At 38.4% G+C, this 20,455-nt stretch overlaps 1 protein-coding gene across 2 annotated transcripts in view; it reads left to right on the top strand.

Moving 5' to 3' along the window:
• The window catches only part of LOC126321023 (obscurin), a 790,459-nt gene that overhangs the window by 390,326 nt on the left and 379,678 nt on the right, over positions 1 to 20,455 (top strand). For both annotated transcript variants that reach the window (XM_049994141.1, XM_049994140.1), the window contains exons 9-11: positions 9,134 to 9,298; positions 10,871 to 11,008; positions 19,736 to 19,898. In XM_049994141.1, coding sequence (XP_049850098.1) covers positions 9,134 to 9,298; positions 10,871 to 11,008; positions 19,736 to 19,898 — 466 coding nt within the window. The remainder of the gene's footprint in view (positions 1 to 9,133; positions 9,299 to 10,870; positions 11,009 to 19,735; positions 19,899 to 20,455) is intronic.

The raw sequence follows: 20,455 nt of genomic DNA, 5'->3' as shown, positions 1-20,455 counted from the left end.
GCAAATGCTATATAAGGGATGATCCAAGAGTTTCTGTTTGAAGTCTATACAGTCCAGAATCAGTGTGCTAGTCAGGCAAAATCACCATGAGCACTTTGACAATCATCCCACTGATGCACTATATTGAAGATACTGCTTGGTAAAAAACTGTGCCCTGCTGCTGCATGAATAAGTCCTGTTGTTGCCCCTTAAAGATCTTTTTTTAAGCGACTTAAGGCATGAGTCATATGGGGAGAGATCAGGAATGGGAGGGGGGGGGGGGGGGGGGGCTACTCAAGTGGCTCCCACTTGAGTTGCCGTACCTTCTGTATTATGACATTTGTGAAGTGAGTCACAGCATGGAACTTGACACACCAGTCCACAGCACTGGTTTTCAATAGATATGCTGTCGCATACACAATTTTCATTCTCCAATGGATGTCTACCCACGGTTTTCCTTCAATAGTCAAGAAAAGAATAGCAGCTTGTTGGGCCTGTTAGGGTGGATTTGGTAATAACATTGCCATAGTTCCTGTGATGCATTCACCACACACACAATTGAAACACACGAATGCCACCCTAATCCCATACCCACTTGTCAGTGCTTACATACCTGCATCAGAGTTGGACAACACTGACAGCAGCAATCGTCAACCAGCATATTCTGCAATATTTAATCCAACACAATTTAAATGCAAGGATTCTGGCCAAAATATCATTTGCATCTTCTTTGCTGTTAGTGAAAATATTAGTGCAATCCCATTTGGTGTCCATATTGATCTAGTGTGCCTTCCTTAGCTTTTTCAGGAATGGCTCAAGGTATAACACATACTTGATCACACAGGGATCAAAGCACTAGCATTTTGGGGGAGTCATGAATCAAAAACTTCTGTAACATCCCTGAAAGTGTTAAGCTTGGCCTGATTTGATTTCTCAAAGGTGAAAGAAAGCATTGTGGGCATAATTTTGTGCCTTTGGAACCAATTATCTGTCAATGAAGAATTACTTAAATAACAAAATAAGCTTCTCAAGGAGGCTCATTGACTTCATTGAATGTATCATGATCTGGATAGATAAGTACAAGGTGTACAACTTTGCTTCCACCATTTGCCAACAGGTGGCGACAACGGTAAGTAGCAGTTGAAAGAAACAGATCGCAGATGTCAGGCAGTTAGCTTGGACCTCAGTCAACATAACCTCATTTATACATTAGTCGATTTGTGACTGCACCATAAAGTTATTCTTGACTGAAATTATCTGTTTACGAGCCAAATTGTCATCATTTGCAGGAGGTGCTACTGTTTTGTTTCAGTATGAAGAAAACAGCAGCTGAGTCTAATTGAATGCTCTCAAGTATATATGGTAAGGATGCTATTAGTGGAAGAACATGCTGGGAGTGGTTTCAACACTTCAAGAATGGTGTTTTCAACATCATTGACTGGCATAGTGGTGGAAGAGAGCAGGTTTTTGAAGATGCAGAATTGGAGACACTGCTGAGTGAAGACCTGCATCAAACTCTGGAAAAATTGACACGATTAGTGGGAGTGACACAGCAAGCCATTTCAAAACGTCTCAAAGCTATGGGCATGATTCAGAAAGAAGGAACCTGGGTCCTGTGTGAGACATTGAACAACATTTGTGTGTCTGTGAACAGTTGCTTCAGAGGCAAAAAAGGAAGGGATTTCTACATCGCATTGAGACCAGGGACGAAAAATGGGTTCATTACGATAACCCTAAATGCAAGAAATCATGGGGCTATCCCAGCCATACTTCATTAGCCAAACTGAATGTTCATGGCTCCAAGATCATGCTCTGCATTTGGTGGTAACAGCTCGGTGTCATGTACTACGAGGTGTTAAAACCAAGTGAAACAATCACCGGTGCTCGTTATCGAATGCAATTAATGTGTTTGAGCAGAGCATTAAAAGACAAATGGCCGCAATACAGTGAGAGGCACAATAAAGTGATTTTGTAGCATGACAACACTCGACACCATATTGCAAAAGAGGTCAAAACGCACTTGGAAATGTTGAAATGGGAAGTCCTACCCCACCCGCCATATTCTTCAGATATTGCTCCCTCTGACTATCACCTGTTTAGATCAATGGCACATGGCTGACCAACACTTCTGCTCTCATGAAGAAGTCACATATTGTATCAATTCATGGATCACTTCAAAAGATGGGAAAAAGTAGTGGCCAAAAGATGGGAAAAAGTAGTGGCCAGCAATGGAAAATACATGTGTAACCAATTTGTTTCATTAAAGCCTCAAATGTTGAGGAAAAACAGCAGAAGCAAAGTTGTACACCTTGTATTTATATTCTGTTTGACAATCAATGGTACTTTTTCCTTAAAAGGAGTATGGCATATGGTCAGCTCACATAAAAAACATTTACATAAAAAATGTAACAGTTTGTTTATGTCATTATCCCAAAAGCTGCAGGCTGAGATGTCTGTATTTTCCAATATTTCGGTGTAAGAGTTTCTGTTTAATTTACAGTTGAAAGTGACAGAGAAGTCAGGAAGCCACACAAATTTAGAGACAACGGCCAATCAGCTACATGTATTGACAATGTTCTAACTAATTATGTGTATGAACATCAGTATAAAATTTTGTCTAGATCATTGTGCATTGTTCATTGAGCTGCCACAGACAGACAGGAACATATCATGTATGAGAGCCCATATGAGAAGGAACTTTAGCAAGGAAAATTTGTTAATATTTAATAAGAGGCTAAAAGAGAAAAAATGGCCTTTTGATCATTGTAACACAAGTGATGAAAACTTTGAGAAATTCTTAAATAGTTTTCATGGTGTCTTTAATTAAACATTTCCATCTAGACTCGGCAGCAGTTAAATGACAAATTAAAGTGAACTACCCAGGGGATAAAAATTTCCAGTATAAGGAAAAGGCAACTGCATAGAGAATGAAAGTATAATGAAGATATTGATTTCATTGAAAATATTAGGCTCTATAAAACCACATTTAAAAGAGTTGTCAAGGCAACAAAACAACGGGCATGTAACAGGCTAATTTTAAGACAAAAAATTAGACAAAGACTGTGTGGTCAGTCATTAAATCTGAGTTAGGTGTTAAAACCTGCAGTCAAGAAATATCAAAAATTCACACTGAAGAAAATACTATTGTCAATCTAACTCAAATACCGGAGTACATTAATAAACTCTTTATAAATGTAGCAAAGTGTGCTGTGGATGTAACAGATAACCACAATAAAGTAAATCCCTTTGGCCTAAATGAAAAATCTGAAAACTTAACAAAATTTTTTAAAGTTTCTGTGGAGGGTATAGAAAATGCTATCCTAACATTAAAAAACAAAAAATCTGCAGGTTGGGAAGGAATACTCACCAAAGTTATTAAAGCGGTACACAATAAAATTGCAAGCCCACTAGCTCAGATAATAAATCAATGTTTTGAAGAGGGCTGTTTCCAACAGGTACTGAAATGTGCTGAAGGGAAACCACACTTAAAGAAGAGATCAAGAGAGGTCATGAGAAATTATTGTCCTATCTCAATTTTCCCAGTCATATCTAAAATAAGTCACAGCTGCAAAATACTAACACGAATTCCTTACAGACAAATGGAAAAAACTAGTAGAAGCCGACCTCGGGGAAGATCAGTTTGGATTCTGTAGAAATGTTGGAACACGTGAGGCAATACTGACCCTACGACTTATCTTAGAAGCTAGATTAAGGAAGGGCGAACCTACATTTCTAGCATTTGGCAGTTATAAGAGTCGAGGGACATAAAATGGAAGCAGTGGTTGGGAAGGGAGTGAGACAGGGTTGTAGTCTCTCCCCAATGTTATTCAATCTGTATATTGAGCAAGCAGTAAAGGAAACAAAAGAAAAAATTGGAGTAGGTATTAAAATCCATGGAGAAGAAATAAAAACTTTGAGGTTCGCCGATGATATCGTAATTCTGTCAGAGACAGCAAAGGACTTGGAAGAGCAGTTGAATGGAATGGATAGTATCTTGAAAGGAGGATATAAGATGAACATCAACAAAAGCAAAGCGAGGATAATGGAATGTAGTCAAATTAAGTCGGGTGATGCTGAGGGAATTAGATTAGGAAATGAGACACTTAAAGTAGTAAATCAGTTTTGCTATTTGGGGAGCAAAATACCTGATTATGGTCAAAATAGAGAGGATATAAAATGTAGACTGGCAATGGCAAAGAAAGCGTTTCTGAAGAAGAGCAATATGATAACATCGAGTATAGATTTAAGTGTCAGGAAGTCGTTTCTGAAAGTATTTGTATGGAGTGTAGCCATGTATGGAAGTGAAACATGGATGGTAACTAGTTTGGACAAGAATAGAAGTTTTTGAAATGTGGTGCTACAGAAGAATGCTGAAGATTAGATGGGTAGATCACATAACTAATGAGGAAGTATTGAATAGGATTGGGGAGAAGAGAAGTTTGTGGCACAACTTGATCAGAAGAAGGGATCGGTTGGTAGGACATGTTCTGAGGCATCAAGGGATCACCAATTTAGTATTGGAGGGCAGTGTGGAGGGTAAAAATTGTAGAGGGAGACCAAGAGATGACTACACTAAGCAGATTCAGAAGGATGTAGGTTGAAGTACGTACTGGGAGATGAAGAAGCTTGCACAGGATAGAGTAGCATGGAGAGCTGCATCAAACAAGTCTCAGGACTGAAGACCCCAACAACAACATCTAAAATATTTGAAAAATTTGCTGTTGCCCAAATCCAAAACTTCATTGCAAAATATTCAATTATTCTAACCAGTCACTTTGGTTTCCAGTAGGGGAAAAGCACCATAGATACAGTAAACAGTTTCACTGAGAAAATAAGTGCATCATTAGGCAAGAGGAATAAGGTTGCATTGCTTATTTACAGACATGAAAATTACGGATATAGTGGCAGTGCCTTACAATGGCTTAAATCCAACTTATCAAACAGAAAGCAAAGATTTGGCATCTCTTTAAGTGGCACAAATTATTTTTCTGCCTGGAAAAAAATATCTCAGGGTGTCCCACAAGGCTCTTTATTAGGCCTAGTCATATTTCTCTTCTATGTTAATGGTGTACCATTAAATATCAGCTCCCCATCAGTTCTGATAGCAGATGATACTTCTGTCTTAGTTGAAAATCAAGATTCAGAAAAAAATTCCCAAATCTGTGACTGGTACTGTCAGTACCTTAGAAACTTGGTATCAGCTAAATGGGTTGAATCTAAACATATCTAAGACTCACATGATGCAATTCAAAACCACACAGTCGAAATGTGACCAGATTAAGGCTGTTCACAATAACCAAGATAAAGAAGAAGCTAACTCAGTCAAATTCTTAGGTTTAAATGTTGATAAAAATTTGAACTCTCTGGCAAATATTGAATACCTAGCAAACAAACTGTGCAGCTTTACATTTGCAATGCAGATATTATCAACTACAACTAACATGACACATGAAAAGTAGCATACACAAGCTACTTTGAATCTGTTATTAGGTATGGTATTGTTTTTTTTGGTAACTCGACAAACATAGTGCGAGCAAAAAAAAAAAAAAAAAAAAAAAAAAAAAGTATTTGTAATATGTGCACTGCAAACGATAAAGAACCGTATCATCCATTATTTAGAAAATTTAAAATATCAGCTCTGACATCCTTATATATGTATGAGACTATTATCTTCTTGTACACCAGACTAGAATTATTTGAGGGCAACCATTTCCTCCATTCACATTGTACTAGAAACAAAGAAAATTTTATTTTCCCCACCCACTGCCTCAGACTGTATGCCCAGGGACATCAATACATGGGAATGAAAATTTGTAATAAATTAAAAGGGAACAAGTTAATGCAGATAAATATTGTTACTGCTGCATTTTGCAATGTTTTGGTCCACACACTTTCTGCAGCCACACGTCAATGAACAATTTAATTTTGGTATGCTTACCTTGTAAACATGAAGATGTTTGCGGAAGACATTATCCTTAGATGTCATCAAAACGCATGTGAAAAGACATACTTTACAAAAATATCAATCGGTTACTGAATATTTGGAGTGTTAGACAAGAAAATCATGCACCTCAAATGTCAGTTTCCAAATTGTGCATTTCAACTCTGTTTCACCTCTCCTTAAATCTTAGATGACATTCTAATACCTTGCTCTCTCTCTCTCTTTCCATATGATGGGACATCTAATTCCAAAAGAATGCCAGTGCTTCACCTCCGGTATGTCTTTATCAGTCTGCTCTCAGCAGAAATCTTTTTTTGAGTGTTCCAGTTATGTTTTCGATTATTATATTTCTGGCTATATCTACTTCTCTAGCTTTATTTCTGTTATTTAACAGAAATCGTTGGAGACAATATACAATATACAGTGTTAATATATCTTGAAATGTGAGCTTTCTACAAAACTGTACAGTCAGAGCAAACAGTCCGTCATTAGGATATGTGGTGTTTATGAAAGTTGAAGTGCAAGATTAAGGTTAATGAGTGCACCAGGATTTATCATATGTGAAATTATAAAGCACACAAATAATATGTCACACAAACTGGTGAGAGGGAAATGGAACATCAGTGAGCTGATAGGATATGACTCCAGATTTTCAACTGCCTTCTTATCATACTTATCATTGTTGTATTTTAGTGAAATATTTGTATATACCTGAGCAACTTATGATGAGTCACTAGGTGACCTGAAACCAATAATGGGAAAATAAAATTCTGTTATCACGAAAGGCATCTGCTAGCTGTCATTTTTGAAAACTTTTATCCTCTCAGTTCAGTGGCTTCATTTGCCATGGTTTTTAGAATTCCTGGAGACCTGTATGGACATGAATATTGGCATCTGTATCACCCAGTCCACCCAATATTTCAAACTTTGCTTTACTAATGTACATATTTTGGCAGAGAAATCACAGTGAATAAGGTCTAAAACATGACTGTCATAAAAATTTATACTGCCCACTAAGTACTGACCTTTTATGGAAGCTCTTCCAGATTTTGATGTCATGTACTGGGTGTTTCTGTAAGAACATGTAAAAATTTAACATGACATAGAGGCTGATCCACTGAGCAATTTGAGGGAGGGAACATGGGGTCAGAGAAGACAGCTTGGAAATAATTGAAATAAAATCACATTACTATCTACTTTTTTATTCACATTAGTTACAGTTAACCACAAATACCATCAATGACACAGTGAACATACCATTTTTAGAGTATCACACAAAATGTGCTGACTGGTGGCCATTAACCTCAATGCAAGCATGACATTGGCAAACAAGATTCTGACACACACTGAAAAATATCCCTGGCATGTTTCGAATCACATCACAGGCAACTACAATTCTGGCAACTAATTCCATGTCTGTATTCTGTGGGGTCTCATACACAAGTGACTTCAGATAACCCCATAGGGAATAATCAAGGGGATTCAGGTCAGGTGACCTCGCAGGCCTCTCCTTCGAGATGGGGTGTGTGAGTGGCCCTCATATTGCCAGGTCCATTGTTTCTATCTTCCAATGAACCAGTCTGCCGCATTAATCGATTGGAAGAAATAAACACTCATTGTGATGGATGATGCCTCTTAGGGAATTGTTCCCTGTACAGCCTTTCAGCACCGAGAGCATGTGCAGTGTAGTTCCCCACACACAAGATGCATGTCAGTGAGTTCTGTGAAACTGTACCAGTACTGCTCCATCATACTATACTGTACGTCACTCCCTAGCACTGAGTAATGAATGGGCCTGTCATTGATTCATAGCATATTCAGTTATTCGACAATGTGAATACGATATAACAGACCACCTTATGGAGAAGTCATGACTTACTAATACTCAGACTCATCCTCCTTGTTTCCTTGCAGGAAATAAAGAATGTACATGTAAATAAACAGCACAAGATATGCAAACTTATAGGCATGTTAGTTGTAAATAAGCTGGAAAACAGTAATGTTAGACAAAGCAATAGACAAGTTTATTTCCATATCTCCTTCAGCTGGTTTCTCCATCCCCAAGTTCCCTACCTCAAATTCCCAGTGACCTCAATATATGGGAATGGAAATTTGTAATAAATTAAAAGGGAAGATGAATTTAGGTTCAATTAAAAGAAAACTATATGAGGTACCCACACTGAAGTGTTATTACTCAGTGGATGAATTCATGTGGGACAAACTGGGAATTTGAGCTGGATACAATGTGTTACACATTCCAAGAAATATCCTTATAATGTTATTATTTATTATAGTGCCATTATTTATTAATGTAAAAATCATTGTAACTGTTTTATAAATTTTTGACATCTCTCATACGCATACCAAGTGGATTGCAAATGTACGTCATGAGATGAATAAAACACAGTTCACAATTCCAGTGCACCATTCTCTATGCCCTGTTACATTTTTGCACACTCTTACTGAGACACTCTGTATATTATATGCAATGGCTACAGAGTCATAGAAATATTTAAGTTCATTCTTTTACTCAATTGCAGAAGACCTCGATATGAAACTTCCTTGTTCCTGAGTCCACATTTTTGGTACACTTAAAAATATTTAATCCTAACTTTCCTAATAAACAGTGGAGACCTTCAATAGATGATTTCACTCCCAGCCATATATGCATGTTGTTTCCAGTACTCTGCTAATAACATGTTGCTTATTGATCATTTGAGGAAATACAAACTGACCAGTTTCTTCTAATTGGCTTATGAAAAACAGCTCCTTTACACAATATCTGGTCTTTTGCACAAGTTGTTCTGGGGAGTATCTCCAGTCAGTTATATCTTACAGTAGGCATCTTTTCTGAACAATAAACTCTCTTTCACCCAAATCCCGCCACTGTTCTGTTTCTGAGGCCCTTCATTCTGACATTGTCCTCAAATTAATTTTGCACTAGTTCTTCATGTGTTCTGCCATTTCTTTCATCTTCAGTCAATAACTTTTCATTTTCTTTAACATCAGTCACGTACATATCTCAAACAGTTTCTTTGTTCAACAACTTTCAGTACTGTACATATCCAGTTCTTTACCCGTTTTAACCACATACTCAGATAATTAAAATGACAGTGAAGCAGTTTTATTATTGCAAAATTATGTACTTTTAATGTCAATTTACTTTTGTTGCACTTTGCAGTCTCAGTTTTTTTTTTTTTTTGTTTATTGCAGGAGCTGGTGAAGTATTCTTCTCGACTTGGCGAAGACACTAGCGACCTCCAAAAAGCTCTTGATTTGATGCTAGCTGTGCCCCATCGGGCAGACGACATCAAGTTTATTAGTAACATTGAAGGGTATCACGGTAACATCCATAAGCTTGGTAGGCTATTAAAACACGTGAGTACAGCAAAATTAATTTTCATTCATAGTCCTGCAAGATGTATTCAAATGAATTAATTAGTAGCTATATTATGAAAAGGAAAGTTGTTACTCATCATATAGCAGAGATGCTGAGTCGCAGACAAGCACAACAAAAAGACTCTCATAATTAAAGCTTTCAGCCATTAAGGCCTTCATCAACAATAGATGACACACACACACACACACACACACACACACACACACACACACACACACAACTAAAGTCTCAGGCAGCTGAAACCACACTGTGAGCAGCAGCACCAGTTCATGATGAGAGTGGTGACTTGGTTGGGGTAAGGAGGAGGCCGGGGCATGGAGGGGGAGGGATAGTATGGTGGTGATGGCGGACAGTGAATTGCTGCAGGTTTGATGGAGGGTAGGGGAGAGATGGGAGGAGTAGTGAAAAAGAAGAGAAATAAAAAGACTGGGTGTGATGGTGGAATGATGGCTGTGTAGTGCTGGAATGGCAACAGGAAAGGGGCCAGATGGGTGAGGACAGTGACTAACAAAGGTTGAGGTCAGGAGGGTTACTGGAACATAGGTTGTATTGCAGGGAAAGTTCCCACCTGCGTAATTCAGAAAAGCTGGTGTTGATGGAAAGGATCCACATGCCACAGGCTGTGAAGCAGTCATTGAAATGAAAGATATTGTGTTTGACAGTGTGTTCAACAACAAGATATGGTCCACTTGTTTCTTGGCCACAGTTTGTTGGTGGCCATTCATGCAAACATACAGCTTGTTGGTTGTCATGCCTATATAGAATGCAGCACAGTGGTTGCAGCTTACCTTGTAGATAACACGACATGTTTCACAGGTAGCCCTGCCTTTGATGGGATAGGTGATGTTAGTGACTGGACTGGAATAGGAGGTGGTGGGAGGTGTGTGGGAGGGGTCTTGCAACTAGGTCTGTTCAAAAGTATGAGACATGAGGTTAGGGATTCGTAGCAGGGGTTGTGTAAGGATGGATGAGTATATTGTGTAAGGTTGATGGACGGTGGAATAGCACTGTGGAAGGGGTGGGCAGGACATTTCCTATTTCAGGGCAGGACGAGAGGTAATCGAAACCCTGGCAGAGAATGTAATTCAATTGCTCCATGCCAGTGTGGTACCCTCAATGCTATCTCTCCCATCCCCATCCCAGCCTCCTCCTTATCCCCACCCAGTCACCACTCCCATCATGCACTGGTACTGCTGCTCTCAGTGTGATTTCAGTTGTCTGACACTACAATCGTGTGTGGAAGTTACATTTGTATGTGTGTGTGTGTGTGTGTGTGTGTGTGTGTGTCATTTATTGTTGATGAAGGCCTTAATCGCCAAAAGCTTTAATTGTGACAGACTTTTTGTTGTGCCTATCTTCGAATCACCATCTCCGTTATATGGTGAGTATCAACTTACCTTTTCATAATATTGTTACGTTCCATTCTGGATTTTCCATGTTTAATTAGTAGTTAGTGAAAATCCAAATATGCTAATTAGTTTAGTAATTTGAGAATCAATTTTTCAAAACAATTGTTAATTGTTATTCATATTATAACGTTTTCATTGTAGGACTGGTTCACAGTAAGAGATAAAGAAGGAAAGCATAAAGAGAGGTACTTATTTTTGTTCAAGGCGCGCATTTTGGTCTGTAAGGTTCGGCGGATATCTGAAGACCGGTCTGTTTTTGTTCTGAAGGATATTGTCAAAGTAAGTAAAATATGTTATATGTATTGTACAAAGAAGATTAGGAATGAAAATTTGAAATGAACAGTAATTAACGAAAGGTGATTTGAGAAAATAATAAAATTACAGAGAGACAATCAGCTTGTCAGCATTTACCATCATAGGTATAATTCCAGTACTGCCAACTGGTGCATATAAAGGTGAAAAACATATTCCTAGTTTTTGAAATTATTAGTTCCTTGCTACAGGATGGAAGAGAGATAGGAGAAAATAAGAGGCAAATCATTCAGAGTCCACGATGAGAGGGGGACATCTGTTGTGAAGACTGTCTCCTCTCATTCTGTTCATTTTTTTCTAGCCTTCCCCACATTATCCTTGTTCCCTCTCTGAGGAAGGAACTAATAGTCCTGAAAGCTAGGAATAGATTGTTGACTTTTTTATATTTTTGTTGGCAGTACTAGCATTTTTCCTCCTGAAAGTGAGTGCTAGCTTGCTGTTCTGTTGTTTTATAATTCAATGGTTGAGATGGTCTTAATAATTATCTAAATAGAACTAATGTTACCAGTAAAGTATATTTCACTTTCTGGTAACCAGTACACTTATATTCAGGACCACAGCATCTGGCTGTAACTGGGCATCCAGCTTATGATATTCTTAAATTATACCCTTATTCTATGGTTAAATGGAAACAGAATTCCATATAAATTACAAATGATGCATGTAGAAATCATTGGCAAGTGTGCTGTTTAATGATTTTCAACCTCAATGTGCTGGAAAACAATGGACCTTATTTCAGCATTTGTTTGTGGTCAACCCAAGGTCTATAGAAGGAACTGCAATATGTATACTTTAATTAAAAATTCAAAATCTACAATCACAACAAGAAGAAACTACTTAGCAGGGTTGCATTACTACAAAAGATATAAAAATACTTAGTAAGGTTCAAAACTAACTGTTTTTCTACTGTGTGGCTTAAAGTTTACTAATTACCAAAAACTTACAATTCATTATTGTACAAAGACACTGCATATTTGTAAATCTAAATAATGGAGAATACATGACAGAATATTGGTGACAAGTGATATATATGATGTACAGTCATTCAGTGAACACAGAAATATAGCATAATCGTCACAGTATGACAGTTCAGAAATATATGGCAATCATGCCACTAGGTGATATCTCACTCTTATCATTCCTTTTTTTTAACTGATAAACTAACCTCTAGGGAAGATCGTTGTGTCAAAACTTTGGAAACTCTCATGTGAATACTCAAAGGTATCAGAGTATGTTACATAGGTTAATTATCATGTTCTTCCACATTTGTCTGAGTTTATTCTGCATAGTCATGGGAAAATAGTAGCAGAATATTTTTAACCACAATTCTCATTGCATGTGCTGACATGGAGGACCATGCTTTCGAGGATGTGATATAAAATACCTTACACAAGAATCAGAAGAAATATAGATCTTGAGAGCTATTAAGATGATTACTTTCAAATGTGTGCTTGGAAAAATTGGTTTTGCTTTTTCTCAAAAGGGCAGTGAACAAGGTTGTGTTCATTCTCAGTTCAGTAGATGATAACATCAAATCAATGACATGTAATAGCTTTCAATGTAATGACAAAAGACTTTTCTTTATGTTAGGTGTCCCACTATTGATGTAATTAAACAAAAAACCTTGTAGCAGCAGCTAAGTAGGGCAGTGGGGCGATAGCTTTCTACCATGTTGCTGGGTTTGCCAGGTTTCAGAACAAATATTATGTTCGCCTTTTTAAACTCCAATGGAAGTTGACCAGTCGCAGGATGTCAGTGAAGAATTCTGCCAGCCATTTCTTAGCTTTTCCTCCCATATGGATCAGGAATTCTGGATGGATACCATTGAATCCTGGTGCATTAAGAGGTTTGAGGTCCTTCAGTCCAGAGACAATGTCTGAAATTGTGAAAGGATTGGTATACTCAGATAAGGGAGATGCCTTCTTTTCCAGGTCACGAAGCTGTCGTCTGATATGTCTCGTATGTTTCTTGTCAGGAGGCACTCTTGAGGTAGTAATGATGTGGGAAGCAATTTGTTTTGGTGTTACTTCGTAATTTTCTCTGCATGCTGGTGCAGTTCCTCCTAGTTTTCTCAGAAGACTCCATGCATTCCTGCTCGAGTGGGTAAAGTCCATATTTTCGACTGTTTCTGCCCATTTCTGCCTCTGAGACATGTCCAAGCTGGATAATAGTTCTGTAGCTATCTCTGGGTCACCACTTTGCTGTAAGTGGTGATACAGTGTTTCACTTTCATCATTCCATCCTGGAACATATTCTTTTCGGTATCCTCTTGGCAAACACTTTTTAGCTGTTGCTGTTACTGCACAAATGAAGTGTTGGTAGTTCTTATGTGACAGAGGTATCCAGCGAATGGTCTTATCCAGTTCTGTTGAAAACTTCATCCAGTCAGCTTTCTGGAAATTCCATCAAGCATGCGGGGTTGATCATATGACAGGAACCATGCAGCCAATTTGTATTATTACAGGTATGTGTTGTCTGTGAGGAAAGGCATCTATCACTTTCCTTGTGGCGTTGATGGGAAAGCCACTTTCATTGCAGCTAACAAAGCATAAGTCAGGATTTGAATCCTTGTCCCAAGCAGCTGGCCTGAAAGTGCCTTGATCTTTGGCATCGAACACTAGATGAAATTATTCTCTTCAATCCATTCTGCAAACATGCTCCATTTTCATCATTTTGAGAGTACTTCCAAAGTTCATGGTGACTATTGAAGTCTCCTATGTAAATTGCAGGATGTTGTGCTGTGTGTAGGACAAAATTGGGCTATATTGTTTTGGGTGGTTTGTAAACATTTGTAATAGTAATACCGTGCAATTGTATGACAACTGTATGTATATCTGCCTCCACACTTACAGAAATCAGTTAAACTACGTTTATGTTGTTATAGACATAGCAATTCCATACACCTTGTGGCAAGTTACACCAAGTGCAGAATATCCAGGAATTAGACCTCGGCTTCGGAATTTTCTTCGCTGGAAACATGAGTTTCCTGGATGGCGACAACATTGATATTGTTGTCCAGCAAAAATTTTGTCAGGTAGTCACACTTTGCCCTGCTAGTGCTTTCGATATTCAGTTGAAGGAGTCTGATAGTTGGTCCATTGTTTCTTGTTAATGGCCTCTGAAAAGAACTGTTTCTGCTATTTAGTTGATATGTCATTGCCAGGAGATCCTATGGATAGTTGGCTGCCTGTAATCACTGTTGCTCTATTAGCACCACCCAGGAGGCATGTGTAGGGTATTTTAAGGTTAAACCTATGGATGTGAGCAACACTGTGTGGAGGGAAGGCCTTATCTACAAATTTCTCCACATCATACCCTGCAGAACAATGGCTCGGCTGATTAACAGCATCCTAAGTGATCGGAAGTTACAGGTAATCACTGAAACATAAGTAAGGAGAGGAAGCTGAACAATGGATTGCCTCAAGGATCAGTCCTCTTACCACTACTGTTCAACCTATATCTATCTGATCTACCTGACACTTCGTCAAGAAAATAGTGCTATGCCAATGACCTGGCTCTAGCCATAAAACACCAGGAAATGAAGACACAGAAGAGATTCTAACCAATGGCCTATCTGCATTAGATAATTACTTCAAAATCTGGAGACTCCAACCCAAAACAGAAGTGTGTTGCTTCCACCTAAATAATCAGTTGGTGAACGTAAAACTGGAAGTAAGTTTCAGAGGCAGGATTCTTCGTCATAATTGGAACGCAAAATATCATGGTGTAATCCCGGATCGTACACTGTGCTTCAAACAACACCTTCTTAACTTAGCTCAAAAGTTGAGGACTTGAAACAACATCCTCCATAAGCTATGTGGAACTACCTGGGGATCTTCAACAACCACTTTGTGATATTCAGCTCTGGGCTTGGTGTTCTCAAGTTGTGAGTACTGATCACCTGTTTGGATGAACAGTCATCATACAAGACTTGTTGATATCCAGCTGAATATGACAATGTGCATAATATCTGGCACAATCAGGTCTACTCCAGTTTATTGGCTTCCACTGTTAACCGGTATAACGTCTCCTGATCTATGCAGATGTACTGCCCTTATGAGAGAATTCCACAAGATCTCCAGGAATTCTAACCTACCCATGCATAGTGACCTGCTATTTTTAAATCATAAGAGACTGAAATCATGCCATCCAATTCTGTGCGATGCAGCTGACAGGGTTGCTAAGGATTTCAAACCTCTTGATGAATGGAAAGGTTGGTGAGAAGCAGTGATAGATTTGCACCTGCAAAACATCTTCTCTTGTGCTAAACTTCCAAATGGATTCGATCTACCATGAAAGACCTTGGGCTACTCTCAACAGAATCCGTACTGGCCATGGCCGATGCAGGGATGCTCTCATTAAGTGGAAGAAGCTGCCTGATCCAGCCTGTGACTGTGGGGCTCCATGCCAGACTGTTCACCACATTGTCAGTGAATGCAGGATTCAAGCCTATCACGGCACCGAAGAGGACTTCCTGCTAACAACTCCAGATGCAGTGTGCTGGATTGAAGGAATGGATATTCAGTTGTAAAGACAAACTTAAGTTTTTTGTGTGTCAATATGTAGATATGTATATGTAATTTAATTTCATGATATGTCTGTACACACACACACACACACACACACACACACACACACACACACACACACACACACACACCTGCAGTCTCAGGCAACTTAAACCACACTGTGAGCAGCAGCACTAGTGCATGATGGGAGTGGCAACTAGGTGGAGGTAAGGATTAAGGAGTAAGGAGGAGGCTGGGGCAGGGAGGGGGAAGGATAGTATGGTGGGATTGGCGGACAATGAAGTGCTGCAGGTTAGATGCTGGGCAGGGTACCAGGGGGGGGGGGGGGGGGGAGGGGGAGTAGTGGAAAAGGAGAGAAATAGAAAGACTGGGTGTGATGGCAGAATGATGGCTGTGTAGTGCTGGAATGGGAATAGGGAAGGGGCTGGGTGGGTGAGGACATAGACTAACGAAGGTTGGGGCCAGGAGGGTTATGGGAATGTAGGATATTTTGCAGGAAAAGTTCCCACCTGCGTAATTTAGAAAAGCTGGGGTTGATGGAAAGGATCCACATAGCACAGGCTGTGAAGCAGTCATTGAAATGCAGGATATCTTGTTTGACAGTGTGTTCAGCAACAGGGTGGCCCACTTGTTTCTTGTCCACAGTTTGTCGGTGGCCATTCATGCGAACAGATTACATGACTGGTTTCACAGGTAGCCCTGCCTTTGATGGGATAGGTGATGTTAGTGACCAGACTGGAGTAGGTGGTGGTAGGAGGATGTATGGGACAGATCTTGCATCTAGGTCTATTACAGGGGTATGAGCCATCAGGTAAGGGATTGGGAGCAAGGGTTGTGTAATGATGGATGAGTATATTGTGTAGGTTCGGTGGACTGCGGAATACCATGGTAGGAGGAGTGGGAAGGATAGTGGGTAGGACATTTCACATTTCAGGGCACAACAAGAGGTAATCAAAACCTTGGGAGAGAATGTAATTCAGCTGTTCCAGTCCCAGGTGGTACTGAGTTACAAGGGGAATGCTCCTCTGTGGTTGTACTGTGGGACTTTTGGAAGTGGTGGGAGACTGGAAAGGTAAAGCACGAGACATTTGTTTTTGTACAAGGATGGGAGGATACTTACAGTCATTGAAGGCATCTGTGAGACCCTCAACATATTTCGAGAGGGACTGATCATCACTGCAGATGCGATGACCATGGGTGGCTTGGCTGCATGGAAGGGACTTCTTGGTATGGCATGCATGGCAGCTGTCAAAGTGAAGGTATTGCTGGTGGTTAGTAGGTTTGATATGGACAGAGGTACTGATGTAGGCATCTCTGAGGTTGAGGTCAACATCTAGGAAGGTGGCTTGTTGGGTTGAGTAGGACCAGGTGAAGGAAATGGGGCAGAAGTTGATGAGGTTCTGGAGGAATGTAAATAAGGTGTCCTCACCTTCAATCCAGATAGCAAAGATGTCATCAGTGAATCTGAACCAGGCAAAGGTTTTAGGAGTCTGGGATTTTGGAAGGATTCCTCTAGATGGTCCATGAATAGGTTAACATAGGATGGTGCCATGTGGGTGCTCATAACCATAACGTGGATTTATTTGTAGGTAATACCTTCAAAGGAGAAGAAATTGTGGGTGAGGATATAGTTGGTCATGGAGACTAGGAAGGAGATTGTTGGTTTGGAATCCATAGGCCATCTGGAAAGGTATTGTTTGATAGCAGTAAGGCCATGGGCATTAGGGATGTTAGTGTACAGGGATATGGCATCAATAGTGACAAGCAGGGCACCCTGTGGTAAAGGGAAAGAAACTGTGGAGAGTCGGTCAAGGAAATAGTTGGTATCTTTTTATTGAGCCTATTGCGATTTAGCATCTCCGCTATATGGTGAGTAGCAACTTCCCTTCTCTGGTGTTCAAAATTCCTGTAAGTGCACATGGATCAAAACTAGAATTGAAAATTACTTTTTAAGGTCACAGTTGATTGAATTCAGCGACATTCTTATTTGTGGTTGTTGGTTTTGGTGATAAAGAGTATCAGAAAATTAGCCTACTTTGCATAGTACCATTCATTCATCTCACATGGTATAATTTTCGGAGACAATTTCCGTCTCTGAAAGAAAGTATTCATTGTACAGAAACATTCTGTAAGGATAGTCACACTAACAACATTTAATGTTACTGCCTTGTTTTGGATGCCTATTAAATCTCACAGATGTTCATATATACTGGTCTTCTTCTGGTGATTATTGAGTAACTTAAACAGTTAATAATGATTCACTTCAACAGAGTCGAGTTTATTTGTTTAATTCATTTATATTTAATGTTTGAAACCTGTTATGATCAGCTTGTAGTTAGTACCTTTGAGAGATAGTATAACATAGATCAGCAACTCATTTTGCCTTGGATACCTAACATTGTAACTTCACTCTCTGAATGTTTAATGACATCTAACATAGAACATTAGTTGGTGCTTACCAAATGCCAACTGACTAATTAAATGAGCTTTCCTTAACAAGCTCATGGTTTTAGTGAATTCTAAGTTTAGATTATTTCATGAAAACAAAAAAAACAAAAAAAACAAAAAAAACTTTTCCTCAAGATCTGATCATACTTGTTTTGTTTTAAATACGGTCATGGATCACAAAAATTTATTAACCAGGAAATTACATACCTCATGTCTTAATAATGTAAACATGTCTGGCTTGAAAGATTTTGTGACGAAATTTGTGTGGCTGGTTAATGTGACTGTACTATCTATATATCGAATGACACAGATTGTATAATATACTGGATTCATTTAGGTGTGAAGACCCATATTAATTACCTGGTTAATAAATTTTTGTGATTCATGGCTGAATTTATAACAAAATAAATATTTCTTGGATTGCTATTAAATCTTATTATGAATATATGGCTACTCATAACTCATTATACTGTTATTTCAGAGGTGTGAAAACTATACATGCAGTTTTTAGTATTTGTGGTAATATGCATTACACGTATAATAAAAACTGAAAAGGAAAAGGGAAAAAAAACTTATTTAAGGATGGTAATTGCAGCAAGTAAATCAGCTCCACCTTGCCATGTTTCAAACAGCCTCACAGTACATTTAATCTTGTATGAAGTTTGCTGTGAAGAACAAATCACAATTTGAAGATAAAAATAAAAATTCATAAATGCACCACTAGGAACAAAAAAGGCCTCCACTGTCAAAAACTTTGTGACATTTGCACTAAAAAGGAAAGAGTGTGCAGCCATAAAAATATGTGACTACCTTTATTGTGAATTAAAGATGCTGACAAGACATGAGGACAGTTTTAAGAACAAATTGAAATAATTTCTACTGTACAGGTGAAGTTATTAATAGATATGTATATAAGTGGGCTATGTTTATTAAAGTTGTTTCATACATTAAGATTATAATGAGAGCTAATTATGTAATTGGTGAACATATACCTGTTTCTTCACAAAGAAACTGCATAACATTTGTGAACCTGCTGACACACTCCACATCTTAGCGAGTTGTCACAAATATCATCCACTGGAAATGAAAATAATTAAACTAGCCCCTGTTGTTATCTGTAGTGAATTTCTTTTTGAATGCTTGGGCACAACATCACTGCCAGTCATCTGCACACACAAAATAAGGAGTCTACATATGGGAAATGTCAACAACAAATGTTTGCCCAGAAACAACAAAATCTTTTCTGTATGCAACACATTGTTTGAATCTTGTCTGAGATGAGGTAACAAGCACAAGCTCATCTATATATGAATTATGGAAAAATTGTCCCACCATGAGCATAAAGTGTATACAGAAATTGTATATGAAAACTCTTTATAACAATTTTCTGCAATTCATCTTGTGGATGGAATGGGACTCCAGCTGGTCAAAAACTTTAAGAAAATAGATATGAACAGCTGTCATTTTATTTAATAATGTTGTGTAGCTACAAGTTCCAGTCCCTCATTGGCATCATCTTAATACTTATGTGACATTAAACCCGAATCCAAATGGAAGAAACACCTGCATAAGTTAATAACTTGTCTTCATAAATGACATCAGTTATAACTGAGTAGGCCTCTAATCAGGAAGAGTGCTTTATTGTTTGTTCAATCATTGTTAAATTATTTTATTTAGCTGTAAAAATGTGAACTAATATGAATATTATTATTTGCAGTTGCCTGACGTAGAAGTTGAAGACCATAAAGATAATTTAAGAGTGTTTGAACTACATCATAAATCCAGTGGTTTTGGAAATTTTCCACTAACTATTTCTGCACATTCAGACACTGTTAAGGACATCTGGTTAAAGGAAATAAGACAATATTCTACGGATAAATGTAAGTGTAGCATTTTCTTACATTACCAAAAGAGAAGTATTTAGAAATTTGTGAAAACCCTCAGTTATGAAAAGACATTCTGACATTCAATGAAATTTCATAAATAACTATTTCATTCATCCATTTACAGATAAATCTGCTCACTTATTTGTTTCTTTGTGAACTACAGGAAATACCACCTTCTTTGCTTGATTATGAACCGACCATTGCACATCAGTTGCTCGATACTAGCCTCTCCTAGACTTCCCTGAGTGTTATGTCTTCAACAATATGTACGCATGCTGTTACGTATTTGGTTATTACATCTATCCACTTTTCATTGTGTCGTGGTCTCTGTTGTATCTTATTTTGTGGAATCCAGTGGAGAACATGATCCATGTGTGATCCACGCACTAGACTAACTGCACCAGACACCTTCATTCCATTTTATTACAGTTATATTTATACCTTCTTCTTTAGTCTCTTCCCATTCTGTTCCACTATTTGTTTTCCCATCCTCATGATTCTCATATCTACTGAGTTTTGATCAACCCTCAGGTGATGAGTGTTCCTTGTTT

The sequence above is a fragment of the Schistocerca gregaria genome, chromosome 2 (genome assembly GCF_023897955.1).
Source record: "Schistocerca gregaria isolate iqSchGreg1 chromosome 2, iqSchGreg1.2, whole genome shotgun sequence".
NCBI lineage: Eukaryota > Metazoa > Arthropoda > Insecta > Orthoptera > Acrididae > Schistocerca > Schistocerca gregaria.
Note: the sequence above shows the minus strand (reverse complement) of the source record. Positions and strands in the feature narration are given on the sequence as shown.